This window comes from Corvus brachyrhynchos, unplaced genomic scaffold (assembly GCF_000691975.1).
Source record: "Corvus brachyrhynchos isolate BGI_N302 unplaced genomic scaffold, ASM69197v1 scaffold200, whole genome shotgun sequence".
NCBI classification, from domain to species: domain Eukaryota; kingdom Metazoa; phylum Chordata; class Aves; order Passeriformes; family Corvidae; genus Corvus; species Corvus brachyrhynchos.
Window position 1 is genome coordinate 1,268,942 of NW_008236184.1, and position 19,202 is coordinate 1,288,143.

At 39.7% G+C, this 19,202-nt stretch overlaps 1 protein-coding gene across 2 annotated transcripts in view; it reads left to right on the top strand.

Annotated features, from left to right (window-relative positions):
- Positions 1-7,640, top strand: part of ICE2 (interactor of little elongation complex ELL subunit 2) — a 23,945-nt gene extending 16,305 nt beyond the window's left edge. For both annotated transcript variants that reach the window (XM_008636899.2, XM_017737428.1), the window contains 4 exons: positions 2,782-2,866; positions 2,958-3,008; positions 4,032-4,287; positions 4,962-7,640. In XM_008636899.2, coding sequence (XP_008635121.1) covers positions 2,782-2,866; positions 2,958-3,008; positions 4,032-4,287; positions 4,962-5,153 — 584 coding nt within the window. In that variant the 3' untranslated portion in view covers positions 5,154-7,640. The remainder of the gene's footprint in view (positions 1-2,781; positions 2,867-2,957; positions 3,009-4,031; positions 4,288-4,961) is intronic.
- The last annotated feature ends 11,562 nt before the right edge of the window (positions 7,641-19,202 follow it).

Below are 19,202 nucleotides of genomic sequence, written 5' to 3' on the forward strand. Positions count from 1 at the left end.
AAGCCCTGGGGTGCACAGGAGTTCTCCTTTCGTGGGCTCTGAGGAGGCACAGGATTCTGTGGGTTGTCACTGTCCTGCACAGTAAATGGGTACTCCCAGCCTGCGGGGCAGATTGTTGATACTGCTGTGCAGTTTCTTAGAGAGGTAGGTAAAAAAAATACGTGGAAGTAAATACCCATTCTAAGAAAAAGCATCTACCATAGCCTTTAATAGGAAACTGTTACCATATTCTACTTGGGGAGGCTTTCTGCTCTTGATATATTGCAAGGTAGCTGTGAAATTCTGCCTTTCAGTTTGTGTGTCAAAGGGAGCTGTGAAAAATGCAATATTGCAAGTGTCCAGATTTACTCAGAGGGCTCTTTGCAGTAGAGAGCTTTGTCCTGAAACTCCAGGGACAGTTCTCGGAGGGTGATGATATCCTTGTGTTACGAGCAACTTAAAAAGGGGTGAATCTCTCATTCCCTGTCACTAATCTGATACCTGATAGTGAGACTATTGCAATGATGTGTTCAGTGTAAGGAGAGAGGCAGAGAGCTTCTGAGATCATGCTGTAATTTGAATTATTTTAAGTGAAATGCTGTGCTCTATAATAAAATAATTTTTTAAATCAAACACTTTGTGAAGCCGTAGACTTACTGCTCTTTATAAATTTACCCCACAGTATGAGTGTGGAAGTATGGAACAACATGGTTTGAAAACTATGATTACTAACACAGTACTACAGCTTGCATTCTTGCTCAGTTAAGCCTCTAATTTTGAAGTTTTGAGCATGTAGCAGACTTCAGTGTTAAATTGCATAGGTGTTTTTGGCTATTGAAAAAGCTTCATTCACTGTCTCAACCATCTTCATATTGCCAAATGAGTATGGATTAGAAGTTCTTTGGACCTTGGTCTTTCCCCTGTAATTGTCTGGTGGTGGTGTGTGTGATAGAGGGAGGATCTCAGCTCAGCCGTGACTCAGCAGCACTGCCAGCTCAGGGGTTGAGACAGAAAACAGATGTGTAACCATGGCCTCCTGCAGCAACTGCAGAGGGGAGATGAAGTTGAATTTTTTATTTAGGATGTTCTCAAAGCAGGTACTGATGATTTGCACAAAAGCAGAGACACTATCATCAAACAAACATCTTCCTCTTGCTAGCAAAGCACCTGGCTTGGTTGTTGATTTAAGTCACCTTGCTACTCAGATAGGAAATCCTGCATCTGCAAAGGCAGTAATTTCTGTGACAAGCTTCCCAAATAAGGCACTTGTACTTGATATAAGCAGTAAATAAAGTAGAGATAAGCTTTGCTGATTAATGGGAGCATTTTGCCCTGACCATTATTCACTTATTTGCATTAAGTGCCTAAGCAAAACTTTCTGCAAGAATATCTTACCTTCATATGAATGGAATAATATTGGCCTTTAAATTAAGATTATTTGAAAAATGGGTTGGAAAAAAGTACTTAGTGTATGGGTAACTTACTACATGTCAAGTATTTTCAATCAGTCACTTCTCAACTCTAAGATATAATTATATAAATTAGGTGGAAGTAGTTCATAGATATTTTGTGATTATTTTTTTTTTCCCAGTTATGTTGTCAGTGAGTTTAAAAGTAGGGAAGTCTCTGATTTGAGGAGGGGCTGATGAGGAATACAGACCTCAAACAGATTTTATTTAAATTATATTTTTAATAATGACTTCAAGCCTCTTTTTGTAGTCAGCAATGCAGAATATGAAATTTAGCTGCTTAGTCTTGCACAAAGTACTGATATCAAGAAAAGTGACAAATGTACAGTGTTTAAAGAAGTTGTCCTGCTGCATCTTTTTTAATTTGTTAAAGTGAGAGTTATTACTTAGTCTTTTTACACAACACATAAACTGTTAGTAATGGATAGCTTGGAATGTGAAATGCTCTGGTTTAGCAGTTTTAACTGTGCAATTGAAGCATTTACACTTCTTAAGAGAGCAGATTTGTAGTAAGACAGTGAATTCCGCTGAGTAGGCTGTGTTTTATTATGCTGCCTTTTCCTCATCCTGCTTGTGGGAGCTGAAATAGAATAGATTTTGGGGAAAACATCAGCACGAGAAAGAACCAGAAGGCAAGGTACAGTCATCAAATCCATATCCAAGCTGTGCTGGTGATCTGTACTGCTCATCAAGTGAAATGCGGGCTAAACTGTCCTTGACAGCCTTTATTTTAAAAATGTGATGAGGAGAGCTTTGAATTGTTGCTTCTGACAGAGTCCAAGACAAATAGTCTTTAACACCTTGCCATGATCAAGGCCTGAGCTGTAAATTGTAGTTTCTCAGGTGAGGGAGGGTGGAAAAAATCAAGAGACAAAGGTCAGAATCCTCAGAAAGTCATGCAATACATCAGAATAGAAAAGCAAGTATATTAAACTCAAAAGTAGATTTGTTGTAAAAGATCAGCTTTCAGGATCTGTCCAGTAAGGAAGCAAAGTGATAAGGGTCGAATGAACTTGTGAAGATACAAACTAACTAAGGAGATTAAGGCAATGGCAAAATAAGGTTCTGTATCCCACACATCACCCAAGATGTAAGGTTTGCTGGGGTCAGGCATCTCCTGGTTTAGAAAGACAGTCCAGGTACAGATGTCTGTACTTAAAGCAGCTGCACATTTTACTCTGTGTTATGGTGCAACATTGATAAATACTTTTCACAGTTCTATGCCAAAAGAGCAAAGTTTTGTATCCTTTTAAAAAGGCATTAGATCTGCAAATTAAGCTCTTGGATTTGTTTGGTTTTCTTTTTAGTGTATTAATTGTATTTCTTTTCTCAGGACATATTGATGCTTTTACATCAAAGCTTATTATGCTAGAAAAGATTTCTCCAGAAACTTTAAGAGAAAAGCTTGGATTGATTAAGTGAGTATTTTTAGTAAGTTTTTTCAGCAATGAATTTCAAACCCTAACAAGCATTGCAAGTTACTACTTCTACTATTTTTTTCTTTCACAGGCCTGCAAATTCATTGAATATACTTCATCATATTTTGAAGAAGGTGTCTGAGTAAGTGCTCAATTCTTGTTCGTTGTATTTGTTTGCCACATTGCCCAGTTCATCCTGTTTCTTCTGTAGAATGCTTGTCTACTCTGATTTTTATTTCGTCATGTACATGGAATACTTTACAGGTTCTCTTAGGTCTATCATAGTATAATACAGTACTGTGTAAAATGTGCTTGGCATTGCAGGGCTTGCATAAATGATGCAAAAGAATAAGAACTTGGGGTTTTGGAACCGGTTTTTCAAGAAAGGAAACTGGACTCTTAGGAGCTGAGTAAACAGTTCACAGGAGTGAGGTGTAATGTTATGTATGTAGGCTGACATATAGAGTTTGGGCATTTGGGTTTTGTTAGTCTTTTTTGCTTAATTTGTAGAAATAACCCTGTTTGTGTTCACTTCTGCTCGCCTTGACTTATAGCAGCCTGTCTTTCTCTGTACAACATTGCAGCCTTTCTCCTGCTTCTTTATGTAGCTACTTCGAGGCTTTCAGACTGCAAGTGTCTTAATTTTTTTGTGAAGCGGGTTTCTTGCACTGAGTGTGAAGCCTCTTCATTCAAATTATGGAGGAGTTTCCTGCTCTTCATAATTTCTGTAGCTTCATGATTTGTGACTAAAATTTTTGATTGGTTGACCTTATCTTCCTGAAAACCTGTTTAATCCTGTGTGTGTTGAAAGCTTGTCTGTTCTGTGTGTCTGTGTCCACATGGGCATTGTTGTTCGTAAGGTGCTGGTTAAGGAAATATAGTTTGGCCAACATGGATGGTTTTCAGTGTATACTTACATGTTTAGTTGAATATGATGACAGTGTGTACATTGTTGATAAATTAGTACATTATGAATACATTATAAACGCATTAATTAGTGTGTATTTCTCAATACAGTTTAACGCTTTCTTGTGCACAGTCTTTTTATGAAACAGGGACTAAACATCTAATTGCATTAAGAACATATTAACTGTTCTGATCAGATTTTTAAAAGACCAAAAAACATTAAAATAATATTTTTTATTTTGAACTTTTCTCATTTTAGTTTGGAGGAGGGCTCTTATTTATTGACTCATGCTGGAGGAGATTCATCAGTTGCAATTTACAAGAGTTCTCTTGACAAGACCACGAGATCATCCTATAACTTGCACAAAGCTCACTGTGATCTGCCTGCTGTGCCTGCCACTCTCTCGGTCCCATGGGTACCCCTAGATCCCAGCCTCCCTTTGCCCTACCACATAAGTCATGGAAGAGTTCCATGCACCTTTCCACCTGCACCCCAGGAAGGGTGGAAACAGAAGGTCAGTATCTCACTTGATGGAAAAGCAGATTAGCAGTTTAGGAGTAATCTATTTCAGTCCCTTGGGGTATAGCTGTGTAGTTTATCTGTCATCTTCGGGGGTCAGAATTTTTTGGGGAATCCATCCTGCTTTGTAATTTATGTTGGTGAATAAGTGATGCCTATCATGCTTGGGAAATTTTCCAAAGATCCTGCTCTCAAGTCTATTATTTTTGAGGTAATATGGCCCTTTAGAAGTAAGAAAATTTTCAAGCATTATTTTTCTTAGCAGAGACTTACTCATTTGTGTAAAAGCCCAGCACTGTGAGATAGTTTTTAGGTTGAATTGTATGTTTTAGCCACAGCCTGACTTCATATGAGGGCAAAATTGTTGTGCATCTGTTCCTAATTACCTTGTGCACTTTGGTTGCTGCCAGAAGGAAGTGCAGGCACGTAGGCAGGAAAGAAGCAGGATTGGTCACTTCTCACTGGTGACTGGAAGACCAGCTGTGCCAGTCCAGATGTGGCCTGTGGGTCTGTTTGAAATGATGTGAATTAGAAGGCATTTGTCTGAATGTAGTTGTATATGTTTGTGCTCAATGCAGATTGAAGATTATTAATTCTGGTAATTCTAGTTCGATTTTCTGACTGGTTGTTTTTTTGGGTTTTTTTAATTCTTTCACCATATGTGTGTAGATGGCTGGGGTGAAAGGACAATCGGACACACCCCATGAGGGAAAGCCAGTAGCTATGGAAACAAAAAGCAAGCCAGCTAAGCCTGTTAGAAATGAAGGTGTGGCTCCAAAGAAGCTGAGGAAGAATTTCTGCAAGCAAAGAAAAGTGAAGAAAAAGTGGAAAGCTAAATTCAACAAAACGCAACTGAAGTAGGAATAAGCCTGGAGAAGAAGAGGAAACAAAAAATCTGAGGTTTCTTGCAGCTTCAGAGGAGCCAGAACAAGCTGGCAGAGGAAATGGCTCCAATAGCTGAAGCATTCTCTAAACCTTTAACCCTTTCGTTTCTCAGGGTACATGTTTCAAGTGAAAATCTCAAATTCAGTCAGACAAAAAAAGGATGTGGCTGCAGCCACTTGGCTGGTTATGGGGAAAAGAGTATCTTTTGTTGGTCTGGTGATATTTATAGAAAAACTGCATCTTGAAGAGTGAAGAAGTGGCTGACGGCAACCTCTGATACCACGTAACAAGAAAAATAACTTTCCAGTTTTCCCAGTTTTTCCAGGTTCACTACGCATTTTTGTTCTCACATATTTTAAATGTACATTTTATTTTCTGCATTGTCTATAAGGGGAACAACTTGGATTTAATTGTTTGTCTTTTTTTGACGTGTGGTGTCTACCAGCTTTTAAATGACTTACAAAAACATATTTTTCTTTTTAGAATGGTGTAACAAATGAAGGACAAAAGCTGTGTTTATTTGAATAGTAAGGGCCATAGATTTGCATTAGGATACTTACAAGTACAGCTAAACAAGTAAAGTAATAACAGAAGAGCTGCTTTTTTGCATGTTTAAACTGCTATCAAAAAAAAGTAGAGGTCTTAAAGGTGTTCTTCAAGTCTTTTGTTTGGACAGAGGAAGTTACCAAGTATACATCTGATCAAGCATTCTTGTTCTCACTGGGACTTGATAGGATGTGTTTTAATGTCATGAGGGTAAAAATAAATTTTAAAATTGTTTACTGGAGTATACTCGTTAAAAAATCCTGAAGGTATGGATTTTTTTGAAAGCGGGCTTCAATAATGAATGTATATTAAAAATTGTTCTCTGTGAAATACAAAGCATTTTCTGATGTGGGTTTTTTCCAACTGTTAAGGTATATTTATTCAGTTACTCACTTTATTCTGTTTTTGGACCACTGCTTGTTGTATCTGCAGTAATAAGCTATTGACGAGCTGAACTTGTGTTTGCAATTTACAAATAGTTCTGATTTAAAATCCTAAATGCCCTTAGTGACTTCTCATAATAGGAATATTTTAGCTGTGAGTCATTTTTGCCAGATAACTGACTCTGTCTGGGGGATTCAAGGCAGTTTTCAGTTTGTATATATAAAACTTTTTGCCGGACTTGTATGGAATTTGGTTTCCCAATGTGGTGTCATGTGGCAGAAATGTATTGTCTATTTGTTCATCTCTCTCTATGCCTGTTACTGTACACCACTATATTACTAATGAGAGTGTACTAATTATAGAACTGTAATGGAGCAGCCTGGGCTGCTGCTGCTTGGCATTATTGCAGGACTTACCTCTGCTAAGGCTCCTGCAATTCTTTTTGGCCTGGTCATGCAGGCTGTCCAATTCTCTCTGAGTAGTGGTTCATATGTCCCCTCTGCCTCCCTCTTCTCCACATTTGGTGTCAACTGCAAACTCAGGGAAAACTGATTCCATTACATTATCCAGCTGATGTAAAAATACTGAGCAGTGCTGGACCTGAGAAGCTCTGTCCATGTCCAGCTCAACTGATTCAGCTTTGAGCTACAAACAGCTTCACCAGGAATGGAAGAAAGCCTCTGAGAAGGTGTTACATGGCTGTGTGAGACCACTGTTGGATGTCTGGTTCTCTCCATTCACTGGTGTTTGTTAGGAGATGAAATTGATGGCTTTGTATTGTGTTCAGACAGTCTGAAGCTGGTTTTGGAGGACTGGAGGTGACGTTCTGACCTGGCATTTGAGGTGACTGGTTGGCATATGTGTAAATCCGTGGAACTTTATCAGTTCTTTATGGTAGTAAATTGGTTATTGGCTGTGAAATCTGACTCTTCTTTATTTCTGTAGTAATGAGAGTTTTAAACTTCATTTCCACTATGCACTGATGAACTGCTTCCATTCTCATATGTGACTGGCTAAATCTCTTCACCTTTTCTGTCTGACTGCAAACACTCTTTGGAATACAATAGAAGCTGTCTATGTAAAATATATTAGGAAAAGATTTGCTGCATTTTTTCTCTTCTAATGTCGCCTAGCAGCTGGAAGCACAGAAAACTGGGACCAAGTGACCAGTCATCCATTCTGGTGCTGGAAGGTGGGAGATGTCAACAGCAAGGGACTCTCCCCACCTCCATGCTGTGAAGTTCAGTAGCAGTTACTGAGCCATTTGAAGAGGTATTTCTTTTGGTTCTGATTTGTTTGCCCTGTGTTTTAAATAGCAGCCTGTTTCCAAAAGAATATAAAAGTCAGTTCACGTGTAGTTTTCAGAATGCTTAGTGCTGACCTGCATTTAAGTTTGCTTTTAGTTCTGTTGGTAGAAATTGCACCATTTTCAGTCTCTTCACCTGTCAAAGTCTGACTGCGTGTGTAATGTTCTCAGATGCTTCTCTGAGAAGTTATATAACTAAGCTACTTCTTAATAAAATGTCCTTTCCTGTAAGTGTGGGTACAGTTCTTCCCAGAAGCACTGCCATTGCTTGGTTAAACTCCTCTGTACTAAAAGTATATTCACCTTTCTTTTAGTTGCTCTTAAAATATATTTTTCTACAGAGATTCTTAAACCTTCTTTGCAAGCTCAAATTCTGTTCCTGTATGTCCAAATCATTGCACTAAAATGTTTTCAAAGATACATTGCTGTATTATCTATCCCAAATTAAATTTCCTTCTCAATGCCAGAAAATACCTTTGGTGGCCAGGTGACAGTCTGTTTAAGCATAAAGCATTTGAATTATACCCTGCTTAGTGTAGATGGAAGATTGTCACTGGCAAAAAGCTGGTTCAAGCCATTCTGAGCCTTATGAAGGTCTTCTGTAGATAATCTCAAGGCTGCTCTTAATTGTGGCCGTGTCTATAAGGTGAGCTAGTCCCCGTCTTGCTCTAAGACTGAGAAGACATTGTGATATATCTTGCTGAGGGATTTTTTTGTTGTTTTTATGTAGCTACAATATACTGCCAATATTTAAAAATTTTGTAGAATAATTTCGTGTAATGATTATTAAATAGTATCAGTCCTAGTGCAGCCTTCAAGGGCGTTTTTTGGTGTTGATACTTCTCTCTTCTGCTTAACAGTGAGAGAAGAGAAGAAAAGAAAAGCCTGGAAAGCCCATTATTCCTCAAGACAGCATGGCAGCTTTGTCTGACATGTAACAATAGAGGTGATAGAGAAAACAGTCTTGTTATTGTTTGTGATTAGAATATTTCAATAAATATTAGAAGAACAGTTTCACTTTAAACTCAATATTAAAAAGAATAAGGTAGCAATAACTATGTGGGGAAGGGAGGGGCTATTAGACCCCAGTGACATCTTCTCTGATTCTTGAAATGAAATAGAGCAGCCACATCCTTCCGACTATTTGCAGCATGTTTTTACAAGCGTGCATTGCATATTTTTGATAGCCCTAATAGAGGAAAAGTATTTTCTTTATTTTTCCAAATGGTCAGTATCCTTGTTGAGAGGAGCCACAAGGAAAAGGATACTGATACTGTTAACTAAAGCTGTATAATCCAGTCAGCCACTTTGCTTCCTTCAGCTTGACAGCCTAGTTCTCATTGCAGTGCACAGAGCCAGCTGTTCCAAAAGATGCATGAATACTTTTTGGTTTCACTGAAACTTACTCAGAGGTACTTCGCTCAACAGTTTTTCACCTGTGCATGAGATTCCTCCATTGTATGGCACCGTGAGTGGCCAGGAATGTCACCTTACCTGCCTGTGCCTTGAGAACAAGCACATACCACAAACCTCTCATTTCTCAGGTACTGCCAAGTGAATACAGTTTGGGAAGAAAGAAAGGAGCAAGCTCTACTATGGCAGATATCATCAGAATTCTTTGAACAAAGGTAATCTAGAGTTTTAAAATAGTTGTAGGTTTTAATAAGCCTTGACATACTTTTGAGTGTTTCAAGCCTTTTGCATTCAAGGACATGTAACTGAAATTGTATTTTTGAAATTTTACCTTGAAATGAGAGCTATGGACTCCCTGTCCATTCCCCACCACTGCCTTGTCCAGACAATCCTGAATTCTTGAATAATTTCAGGCTTTTAGGAACTAACGCCTTCAGAGAAACAGCAAACATGAGACTCTGTGATACTCTAATGATGCTGAGAACATTATCTAAATGCAGTCAGTCCTTTGCTAACACTGCACTGTGTGAGCACTGTGAGAATAGTTAGATTTGTATGTTTAGGTAGAAAGGGAGCTCTTGAATTCCTCAGCAAAACAGTATCAAAGATGATACAGTGATGCCAAATGAAGACTCTTTCCTGTCTATTCAATATGTACTAAAGGTGTTCCTGTGGAGGTCACAGGGTTAAAATACACATCCTCTGCACAAACACAGAAAGTTTGGGCATTTTCTTATAAAGGCTTTTTTGATCTGAAAATGGTCTTCCAGAGTTTATACATAGGTTCATATACAAGTACCTCTAGGTGATCAACTGTGAAAAAAAAGAAAGGTATTGACCATTCTAGTGCTTTTTCAGACCTGAAACTGAAAAGGAACGTGTCAAATTCTGTACCTCTGGACACAGAATCAGTTGCTGGCAGCAGATATTCTCAGTTGGAATTTACCTTTATGTTTCTAGATTAATCCCCTGACATGAGGGTGTATCTGTGTACCTGAGACTTCGATTGTTTTCCCAAACAGATCCAACAGAAAGTCTTGCTGTGACTGTTACTCTTTTCTCCCCTAAGGTTTGCTGCTACCACAGCTGCTGCTGGAGTGCATTCTGCTGTGATTTGAAAGGAATGATGCAGCATAGCCTTTCTTACTGAAGTTCTCTTGCTCCTCCTATGTCAGTTCTTCTGATACACTTTAGCATAGAAAGGAAAACAGAAGGATTTTCTAAAAATAAATTTAGAAGTGCCCATGTTAAGAGTCAGTGTGGTCAAATTCACATTGAAATCAATGCTTCTGGTGTATTTTTCAGAAAATGTTTTAAAGCATCTATAAATAAAATGTGAATATTTGTTCAGAATTTTCATCTCTGAAAACAAAATTTGGAATAATGATGCAACCTTGAAAAAGTTGAAAATTCAAGTTTGCTCATGATTAACACTTGTTTATCCCATAGTTGAGTGAACAGCAGGAGTGCCACCCCATGCCAAGTCTGCTGCAATTGATTCAAAAGCTCTGCTTTCAAAAGCTCCACCTACCAAATCTTTGCACATACAATTCAAAATAAAAAAACAGGAGGAATGTGGGCTATGCTGCCAGGCAGACAGAGCACTTCAACAAATATTTTTATGATTGGATTAAATTTGAGCTTAAAAAAGAGGGAAGGAAAAAGCTGTCAGAAGCCCGTGGCTGAGCAGGTCTTGTAGTTAAAAGCTACCTCAGCAGTCAAAACCTATTTATTTCAGAACCATGCAGTTAACTGCAGTTCTGTTCCCTTGACTGACAGGAGGACAGTAACCTTGTGCAGCTCTCTGGATATTCTTTGTTTATAGCAGAAGTAATGAAATAAAAAGGAGGTATAGTTACTGCAAAGCTGCACATGCTACTTCCAGCTTTTGTAGCCATTTGTAAATTAACAAGTACTTGCATCACAGTTAAAATTCTTTGGCTTGTTTGCAAGTAACCTAAGCAGAATGCACAGTGAGATTGATTAGTGACTTGTTTAGTGCAAAAGCAGCACAGGGAGGTTAAGAAACCTTAAAGAATTTTGTACTGGCACTGTTGCTGTCTCTGGAGAAAAAGCATCTTGTGCATCAGTAGACCTGTCACCAACCTCTTTGGCTGGTTGTTTTAATAACAAGCAGAAAACTCTTCAGGGAAGATAATTCACATGACATCCTAGTTACCAAAAAAATACATTGTCTTCCATTTAAAGGTTTTCTCCCAGCCCAGACAGTCTGACTGAGAAGATAAAGTATTGTACACATTTCTTTGGCCTAGAGAATGTCTGTGGCTCCATGCTCCTCTGTGTGTGTGTATGTGTGTGTGCATGTTTCTGGCTGTGTCTTAAATTTGGGCTTCTAACTCTATGCTGGCAAAACCTTCCCAAAGGCTTTCTTTGGTCCAGCCTCTCTCTCCACAGGAAGGATGATGGCTGGCTGGCTCTCCATGTCTGTCCTTGTTGCTCAGCCAGCTGGGCTCTTTCCTCTGCTGTTTTGAACTCATTTATTCTGTACACACTGATGGCTGCTCATTCTTGTATTAATGACTTCCTGGAGGGTAGAAGCATTGGAAAAATAAACCTTAGTGTTGAGAAGTTGTTTGAAAATGATCTGTAGTTGTGTTGGCACTGCAGCCCTTTGTTCTGTCTCCTCTGTCTGCCTGGTGTGAGCACTGGGTACTGGTGTGCAGGACACAGCACTGAAAGTTATCCAGCTCCAGTAGAAGTGTTTACTGAAGGCTTATCAGAAATCAAATGTGAAAATGTTAAGTTTTATGTGTACTCCTTCATGCTAAAACAGTAGGCTTTTAATATATTTTTTTCTTACTCATTAGAGGAAGAGAGCTCTGGTTTTAGAATTCAGACCTGTGCTTCTGACCTGGAAAAGTCATAGTATGCCTGGCAGAAACAAATCTCTTAGTAGCAGCCACCCAGTCAACAGCTATTTGAAGTCAACTTTCTTTGCCTTAAATTTTCTCTAAAGCTGTAAGATGCCACTTGTAAGATCAACAAAAACATCAGTCCTATGCAATTAAAAATCTCTGATATTCCTTTGTCTTGCAAGGCATCATTCATGCCTAGCTAGTACCTCAGCTGATCCTAGGTAGTGAAGCTGATCCATAGGTAATGAAGTTTAGATCATGTAAGAACTTTCTCAAAATCCTGCATTTTGTGTTTTGTACTAAAACAAGGTTGATATGCTTTAAAACAAACAAGCCACCAAAAAAACCCCTTTCCTGCTATTTCACATAATCGTTGATTTTAAGTGAAAATTTCTGGCTGCATTCCAGATTGCTGTAGAAATTGTGTGTTGACTTCTTTCAGTGAACTTCTCACTGTAAGTGATTTTAAAATACATTTTCCTGGGTCATTTCAGAGGTGGCAGTATGTTAAACAACAAGAAGATAATTTTTGCAGTATGTAGTTACCAGCCTGCAGATTTGCCTTAGGAACCTGTTGTTTAAGCATTTTTAGAGTAAGTTTAAGTAGCTTAATTAGGTTCCTTGGAACTTCCAGAATTATTCTCCAGGATTCTTAGGGGCATATTTAAGGTGTGACAGCCTCCCGGGTACTTTGGCAGAGGCCAGGAGACTAATCCAAACCATGGGACTGTTTGTGTTATGAGTCACTAAAGTGGAAAGAGCACATAATGATGGGAAACAATGAAGCAGAACAGACTTGGTTTTGCATTAAACCTTTTAACACGATTCCTAGGAAAAAATTCCCTGAGGGCTTTTGGCAGCTTCCATCTTTTGTAGTTGTTTCTGTCCTTTGGCAAGACAGGCCAAAAACTGTGCAGTGATTATTCATGCTGGTCTGTTCTGGATGATGTCAGGGGCTCCTATGTGCACTGGTAATATTTTCTACAATGTTTTCCAGTGTGGTGGCTGTCTGGGGAACATTATTTTAGAGCTGGAAGCCATGATTGTTTTAAGCATTGTGAGATCTAAATGGGTTCAAAATCTCTCCTTAATGTTGTACTATATACTGGTAGCCTGTTTATACCAGCAGCATAGTGCTGATATTACTGAGAAAGCTGAACTCAGCACAGTGGGGTTTGGTTTTGAGATTTGATCTTTTTAACCTGTTAAAGGAACAGTTGAAGAATTAGTTCTAGGACCAAGGACAGCATGATACCTGGATTCAGATGGAATTGCAGTTCTCCAACCCAAATTACCTTAACTGTGATTGAGGGTATTTGTGATAATCTAAGAACAGAAAGTAAGCTTTAATATCTGACCAGGCTTTACAGTCCTCGTTTTGTCTCAGACTGCATGATCTTTGCATGAGAAGGCAACTGGCTCTCAAGCAGGGCATCAGGAAGTCCCCAGGGACTGAGGAAATGCACTGAAACATGGTTACACACATATAGTGACTGTTTGTTTCTATATCCTGCCACTGTTTCATTCAGTGCAAAGACTCTGGAATTTATTCAAGTCTCCAATACCAGTACAAGGGATTTGGCAAGTGTTTCATTTCTTTGTTTGTGTGTATCTAGGAGACCTCTCCTAGTCACTAGATGATTACTCCCATGGGGCACACTGAAAAACCAAACTGCTGGTGATTCACAGTTGAGGGTAGAAATGGATTTGAGCTCCAGATACAAGTAATACTCATGAGAAACATATGCTAGAGGAGTTACTTTTCTAGGTTTTGCTGCACCTGGTATGAGTTGCTGGTTTACATTTGTTCATGATGCATATTCCTGGCTGGATCTCTGTGTCATTTAAATGTGCAAACCTCTCTGGCTTGCTCTAGTTCTCATGCCAAACAGAAGGAAAGAGGGTGCAGTAGCCTGGATTGAGTCAGGAGGAAAAGCCTACAGCACCTTTGAAGTTGGTGGCTCATGTTACCTGTGTGAGCTAGGTGAGAGTAATAAAGAGGTTTGCTTGCTTCTGAGCATCTTGACAGAGCACAGATGATTCCATGTTTTCCTTGAACAGTGAACAGCCAGTGCAATGGGTTGCACCACAGTGACCTAAACTTCATGGGCTTTGCCATGTGATAGAGACTTTATTAAGGCTGTATGTGTGCCCCAATACATGTTTTTGTTATTAGCTTTTGTGAATATCTAAAGGAGTTCCTTTCTGATTGTAACTATAATCTTAGCTAATATTTTGCTTTGTTACTCTCTTGTATTGATTTGGGATCCAAAGTCACTCAAGCATCTGGTTCTTTGTGGAGGCAAGCTCCTTGTGCCTTGGAGTGGAAGGTTCCACTGAGATTGAAAGATAAAATGCTGAGGATGATGGTGTTACTTACACTTGTGAGGAAAAAAATATTTGAAAATAAGAGTTCAAACTAAGAAAACCAGTTGAAAATATGTTAGAGTTCAAGCTAAGGTTATAGTCAGATATGCTTGGAGGTGGCAGAAGAGGGATACTGAACAGCTGACAATTATTTCACATATAGAGTTGAGAAGTAGCTGAAGCAAATCCAGTGATGAAACAGTATCAGGATATAAAAGGAAACTTTTACAAATCACCTTCAAGATGCAGCCAGCTGGTGGAGAGGTAGATGTTTTGCTAGCTATAAAGAGCATTTGCTGTCAGGCTCTTATGTATGAGGCACTTGGAGATTCTGCATGGGAAGTAACTTCAGGGCAGAATGCCTGTCATGTCTTTGTCAGTCTCAGTGATTGCTAAAATACACCCTCTAAACAAGGTTACATCACCTGTCTTGTAACGTAGACTTTGTATGAAACAGATGAAGATAAACTGGAAACAATTTGATGAATCTAATTTATTTTTGTATCTTGATGAAGTAATTAATGTTGTTTACCATTTTCTTTAGCAGATGCAATGCTTAAACTTTGTTCTGAAGAGTTAGCAGTCAAAAGATGGAGCCTGATTAGTCAGAAGGCAACAGTCTAAGATCACACAGCAAACCACAGTAGTGCAGGGCAGGCAGCCCAGGGGGCCAGTGTCTAACCTGGATGATCTGTTCATAAGCACACTGCTTATGCCTGCATACACTCTCTGTTCCCACACTGAACCAGCCAATGCCAGCTATCTTACCTATTATAATGCTTCATTTGTAAAACAAACACACACGTAACAAAATACTAGAGATCTGGCCAACACAGAAGATCATTCCAGAGATTAAGTCTAGCTCTTTAAAAGGGATTATTTCAAGTAAATGAAATTCTGAGTGGAGAATAACATTTGTGCGGGAATGTGCATGGTAGTGTAGGAACAAGAGTGCACAGAATAGAATTGATCCGAGGGCTTAGGTTGTTAGGTGGAGCACCTAACAAGATGTCTGGTTCTCTGGTATTGTACTAGATAAAAGGTGGCATTGGTATTCTGGTATTTAGTCTATTTTTCAAAAATGTGGGATTACAATTCTGTAATATAGAGTAAACTCCCTCAACCACCCCCCCATCCCCCCAAAAAAAAGCCAAACAACCCAAAACACAACCTGCCCTTCCCCCAAGCAGAACAACCCTTTCAGTGTTTAGAATTTTACTAATACAGTCTGGGTGTGCTAAGCAGGAGTCCTTCCTTCTTTCCTCTGTAGCCATAGACATAATAACTTGCCAAGTTGTTACCCCGGGAACCCAACTAGTACAACTTTTAAGTTATACTTCACTGTCTTTGTAACCTGTAATTACTATGAGAGCTAATAACAAATCTCTGTGTATTTGTATCATGGCAGTTCCCAAATTAGACATAAATAATCAAGATGCATAAACAACACCCAGAGGTCTGCCTGATCCATGTGCTTATCAGAATGGAATTTATATTATCCTCTTGCAACACATTCAGGGAGCAACACTAGATAGAGGCTCAGTCACACCTAGACCAGAAAGTTCTTTCTCCTGATCCCTCCCCTCTTTTTTTTTTTTGTTTTTAATTGAAGCAACAGGTTTAGCTAGGCAATATATATTGACAGAATTGTGGCCTTCATACCTCTAGTGTTAATGCAGTGTTGATTGTTTGTAGACAGCATCCTGAAAGAGGTGAGCAAGATCTGTGTAGATGAAGGAGCAAAACAGAAGTGAGAGAAAAATTAGCTGGGGTGACTCCATATGCAAAGATGTTACTGCAAAGATAAAGTTGGGTCAGAGGGAAACTTAAACAGAATATTCAAGTTAAGCACATCAAGCCTCCAGTAATATGATAAGAAGATAATGACAGGAAAAATCATGTTGGTGAGGTGGAAAAAAAATGGTATATTGAACTGAAAGAGGGAGGAAAAAAAAGATAAAATTACTATCAAACAATATTAAGTAGTAACAAAAGAATGGTAGAGTTGGCAATGGTAATGTCACTGAGAGGATGGAACAAAAGGACCTACAGCATGTCCATAGACTACAGGCTGAAGCTCAATCACAGAGAACAGTCAGAAGGGAAGAATGGGAAGTTGGCACAATTATATTTGTTTTTCCATCCACAGGACTCTGTGCACCCCCAGCCAAGCAAAGTGTGCTCTTGATTGCTGTGGTCAGCATGCAGGAAGCCCCAGGTCACAAACAGGGGAATTGCAGATGAAGGAGTTGTTGGTGATTTAAAATATCACCTTCTATGCAGGTATTTTAAGGGAGTGCCAGGATCAAAAAATGTGAAAACAAATTGAAAACCTTTCTTGGCACTGCTTTACTAGTTAATGCATGTTTCTTCCAGTAAATAGCTGTGAGATAGACACAAGAGACACTGGACTTGAGGTAAGTGCAGTCCTTGTCCCAGCCTTTTATCCAGCCTAAAGCTGACAGTAGTGCTCAGGAGCAGTGATCACAGACCAGAACCCCTTGGGATACATGCTATACAAACCCTCCAAGTCCTGGGTAAATCTTCAGAAATAACCTATATGACATACAGTCTTATGGTCTCATTTTAAAAAGTGACACAGGCACTTGGCTGCTGTTTCCCCATGAATTAATTCCCTTTCCCTGTTTGGCAGATAACAGAAGGCTTTCGTATTTGCTCAGTCTGACTGCTGCCTTCCTTAAATCACTGGTTTTGCAGACGTTTTTCTTAAAGGTACAAAGAATATATCATATTTCCATGGGCAGGATGAATGGCTTTGGTATTAGGGGTTGGCTCTTCTGCCAAAAGTGTGACTGTGTTTTCTGTTGTTCATACTACTTAAATTCCCCAGCTGGGACAAGTGCCTTTGATGTCAGTTGACCTACATATACAGAGAGCAATTGAAGGAATTTGTAACATGTTTGAATATGTTTGTATCTTCATGACTCTGAATATACTGGCTTTTTTCCTATTGTCAATCTTTTTTCTTTTGAAATCACTTCAGCAGTCCCTGAAGTTTGTATAAGTTCAGAGAGGCTCCTGTCTATTTTGAACTGAGGTCAATGTGTGATTCTGGGTTTGACTAACTGATGATTGAGTTGGATGTTAGAGACAATATTTCTGAAGCTGTTGGTTATAATAATAGCTCGCTCGATATCAAACTTTTTGCAAACTGTTCATATAAAGATGTAGTTAGCCAAAATTAATGGTTGTATATGAGCTACTTTCTATTTTAAGAAGTATTGCATTGTTAAAAAGATAACAAATTTCTAAGGAAATGGAAGTAGTAGTGTCATTGAAACAGGCTGCAGTAGAAGACTGAAAGATAAATAGACCATCCGGTAAGAGAATGATTATGTTCCTCCTCAATTAATTAATATGTGACTCAGCAGATTGTATACAAAAATCCAACATATATGTTGAAAACACTTTCTTCAGCTGAGGATGTTGTGGTTATGCTTTTCTGCTTTTGTATTAAGAATGTTTGACAAGAGATGGGGGTTAAAAAAACTGTCCCTGAGGGATTGTGCAGCCATTAGGAGGCAAATTGGCTCTCTGGCTGCATATCCCTATTTCAAGCCCCTAATGAATACTCAGTACAGAATGGTTGTTACTTCTAGGTCTCTAAGTATTTTTGATCTGTGAATAACATTTCCAAGTTGCCAGTGATCTTCTTTTTTTCCTAAGAAACCTGAAAAGTAAGGGGAAATTATCTGTTTAACTGTTTGTGACAGACACTGGTTGAAGTGGGATAGTCAGGAATTAATTTTGAGAGACAGGTTCCTTAATACACAGAGAAATAACCACAGTGGCCTTGCCAAAAAGAAAGCTAATGTGTCAAACTAATGCAATATTGGCACTGACATTTTCTGACAAAATGCTGCTCCATGATTTTCCTATGGCTCTCCCTTTCATGTCACTTTTGTTTAACCAGAAAAGGTGTATTAACATTATTTTCACCTTCTGCAGTGACCAGTTCGTGTCCACTCTGTTGCCTCCTTGAGTGTAGTATTTCCTAATATTTCTCCCTTTTTGTACTGCTGATCTTGTTTCATCCCAGCAATTACAGTGTCTCTCAGCCCATGTTCTTGTCTCTTTTGTGTTTCCCAGCTTTTGCCACCACTGTTTTTGTGGACCTGGCTAAGCCTAAAACTTTTTTACCCCATGTCTGCCATCTTTGTCTATGCCTACAAAAAAATACTTCTAGCAGAGACAAATATCTCTTTGCAGAATCAAATCACTGTGTGACAGCATATTCCTGAAAGAACTGTGTAAGTCTATTCACCTGCAGGGGATTAAGAAAACCACGCTGAAGTTACAGGAAAAACTGCTTGTATTTGGGGTGGGGAGTGCTTGCTGCTTTCTGCAGTATTTAAGGTCGATGACCAGTAAATGGTCCATGCTGTTGAGGTGAAACAGTAATCGCTGTTTCAGTGATCCAACGGAAGATCTGCAAATACTTTTTAACTATATTTTGCTTTTGTTACAAGTGTAACACCTGGAATTCTATAATTGAGTTTTCATTACTCGCACTGGAAGAAGCTTTGATTTCCTGTCCCTGTGTGGGGTGTGGTAGGCCTGTTCGGGTTATCAGCATGATTCAGGGAGCCTCAGAGCAGAGCTTGTGTCTCATTCTTCTAGCATTTATTGCTTGTGGCAGACGTCGTTTAGGCTTCTTCCAGCTCAGATATCCCTTGAACTCTGAGCACTGCTTGCGGGAAGCAGGCTGGGCCCCACCTGCACACTGCAGGGATCTTGGTTTGCTGTGTATGAGCCCAGTTCTCACTCCGCGGCAGGGAGTGCCCGGCTTGCTGGGGCGGGGCCGTTCGGGTCCGAGGCCGGAGCCGGGTACTGGGCACCTGGGACTCGGGTGTTGTGCTCTGCCCCGAGAGCCCCAGCACTGCCGCAGCCGCGCTGCTCTGGGGAGCCTAAAGCATGGGCTGCAACAACCACTTGCTGCCCCAGGAACGCTGGGGCGAGGGTTGTGGGGAATCGTACGGGGCCGCCTTTGCCGGGGGCACCGCGGGGTCGCATCCGAAAGTTGGGCGGCCACCGGGCAGGTGGAGAAGCGGGGCTGGGGATGAGGGCTGAGCCCCGACCCCTACAGCCCAGGGCGCTGCTCCTGGCGTCTCC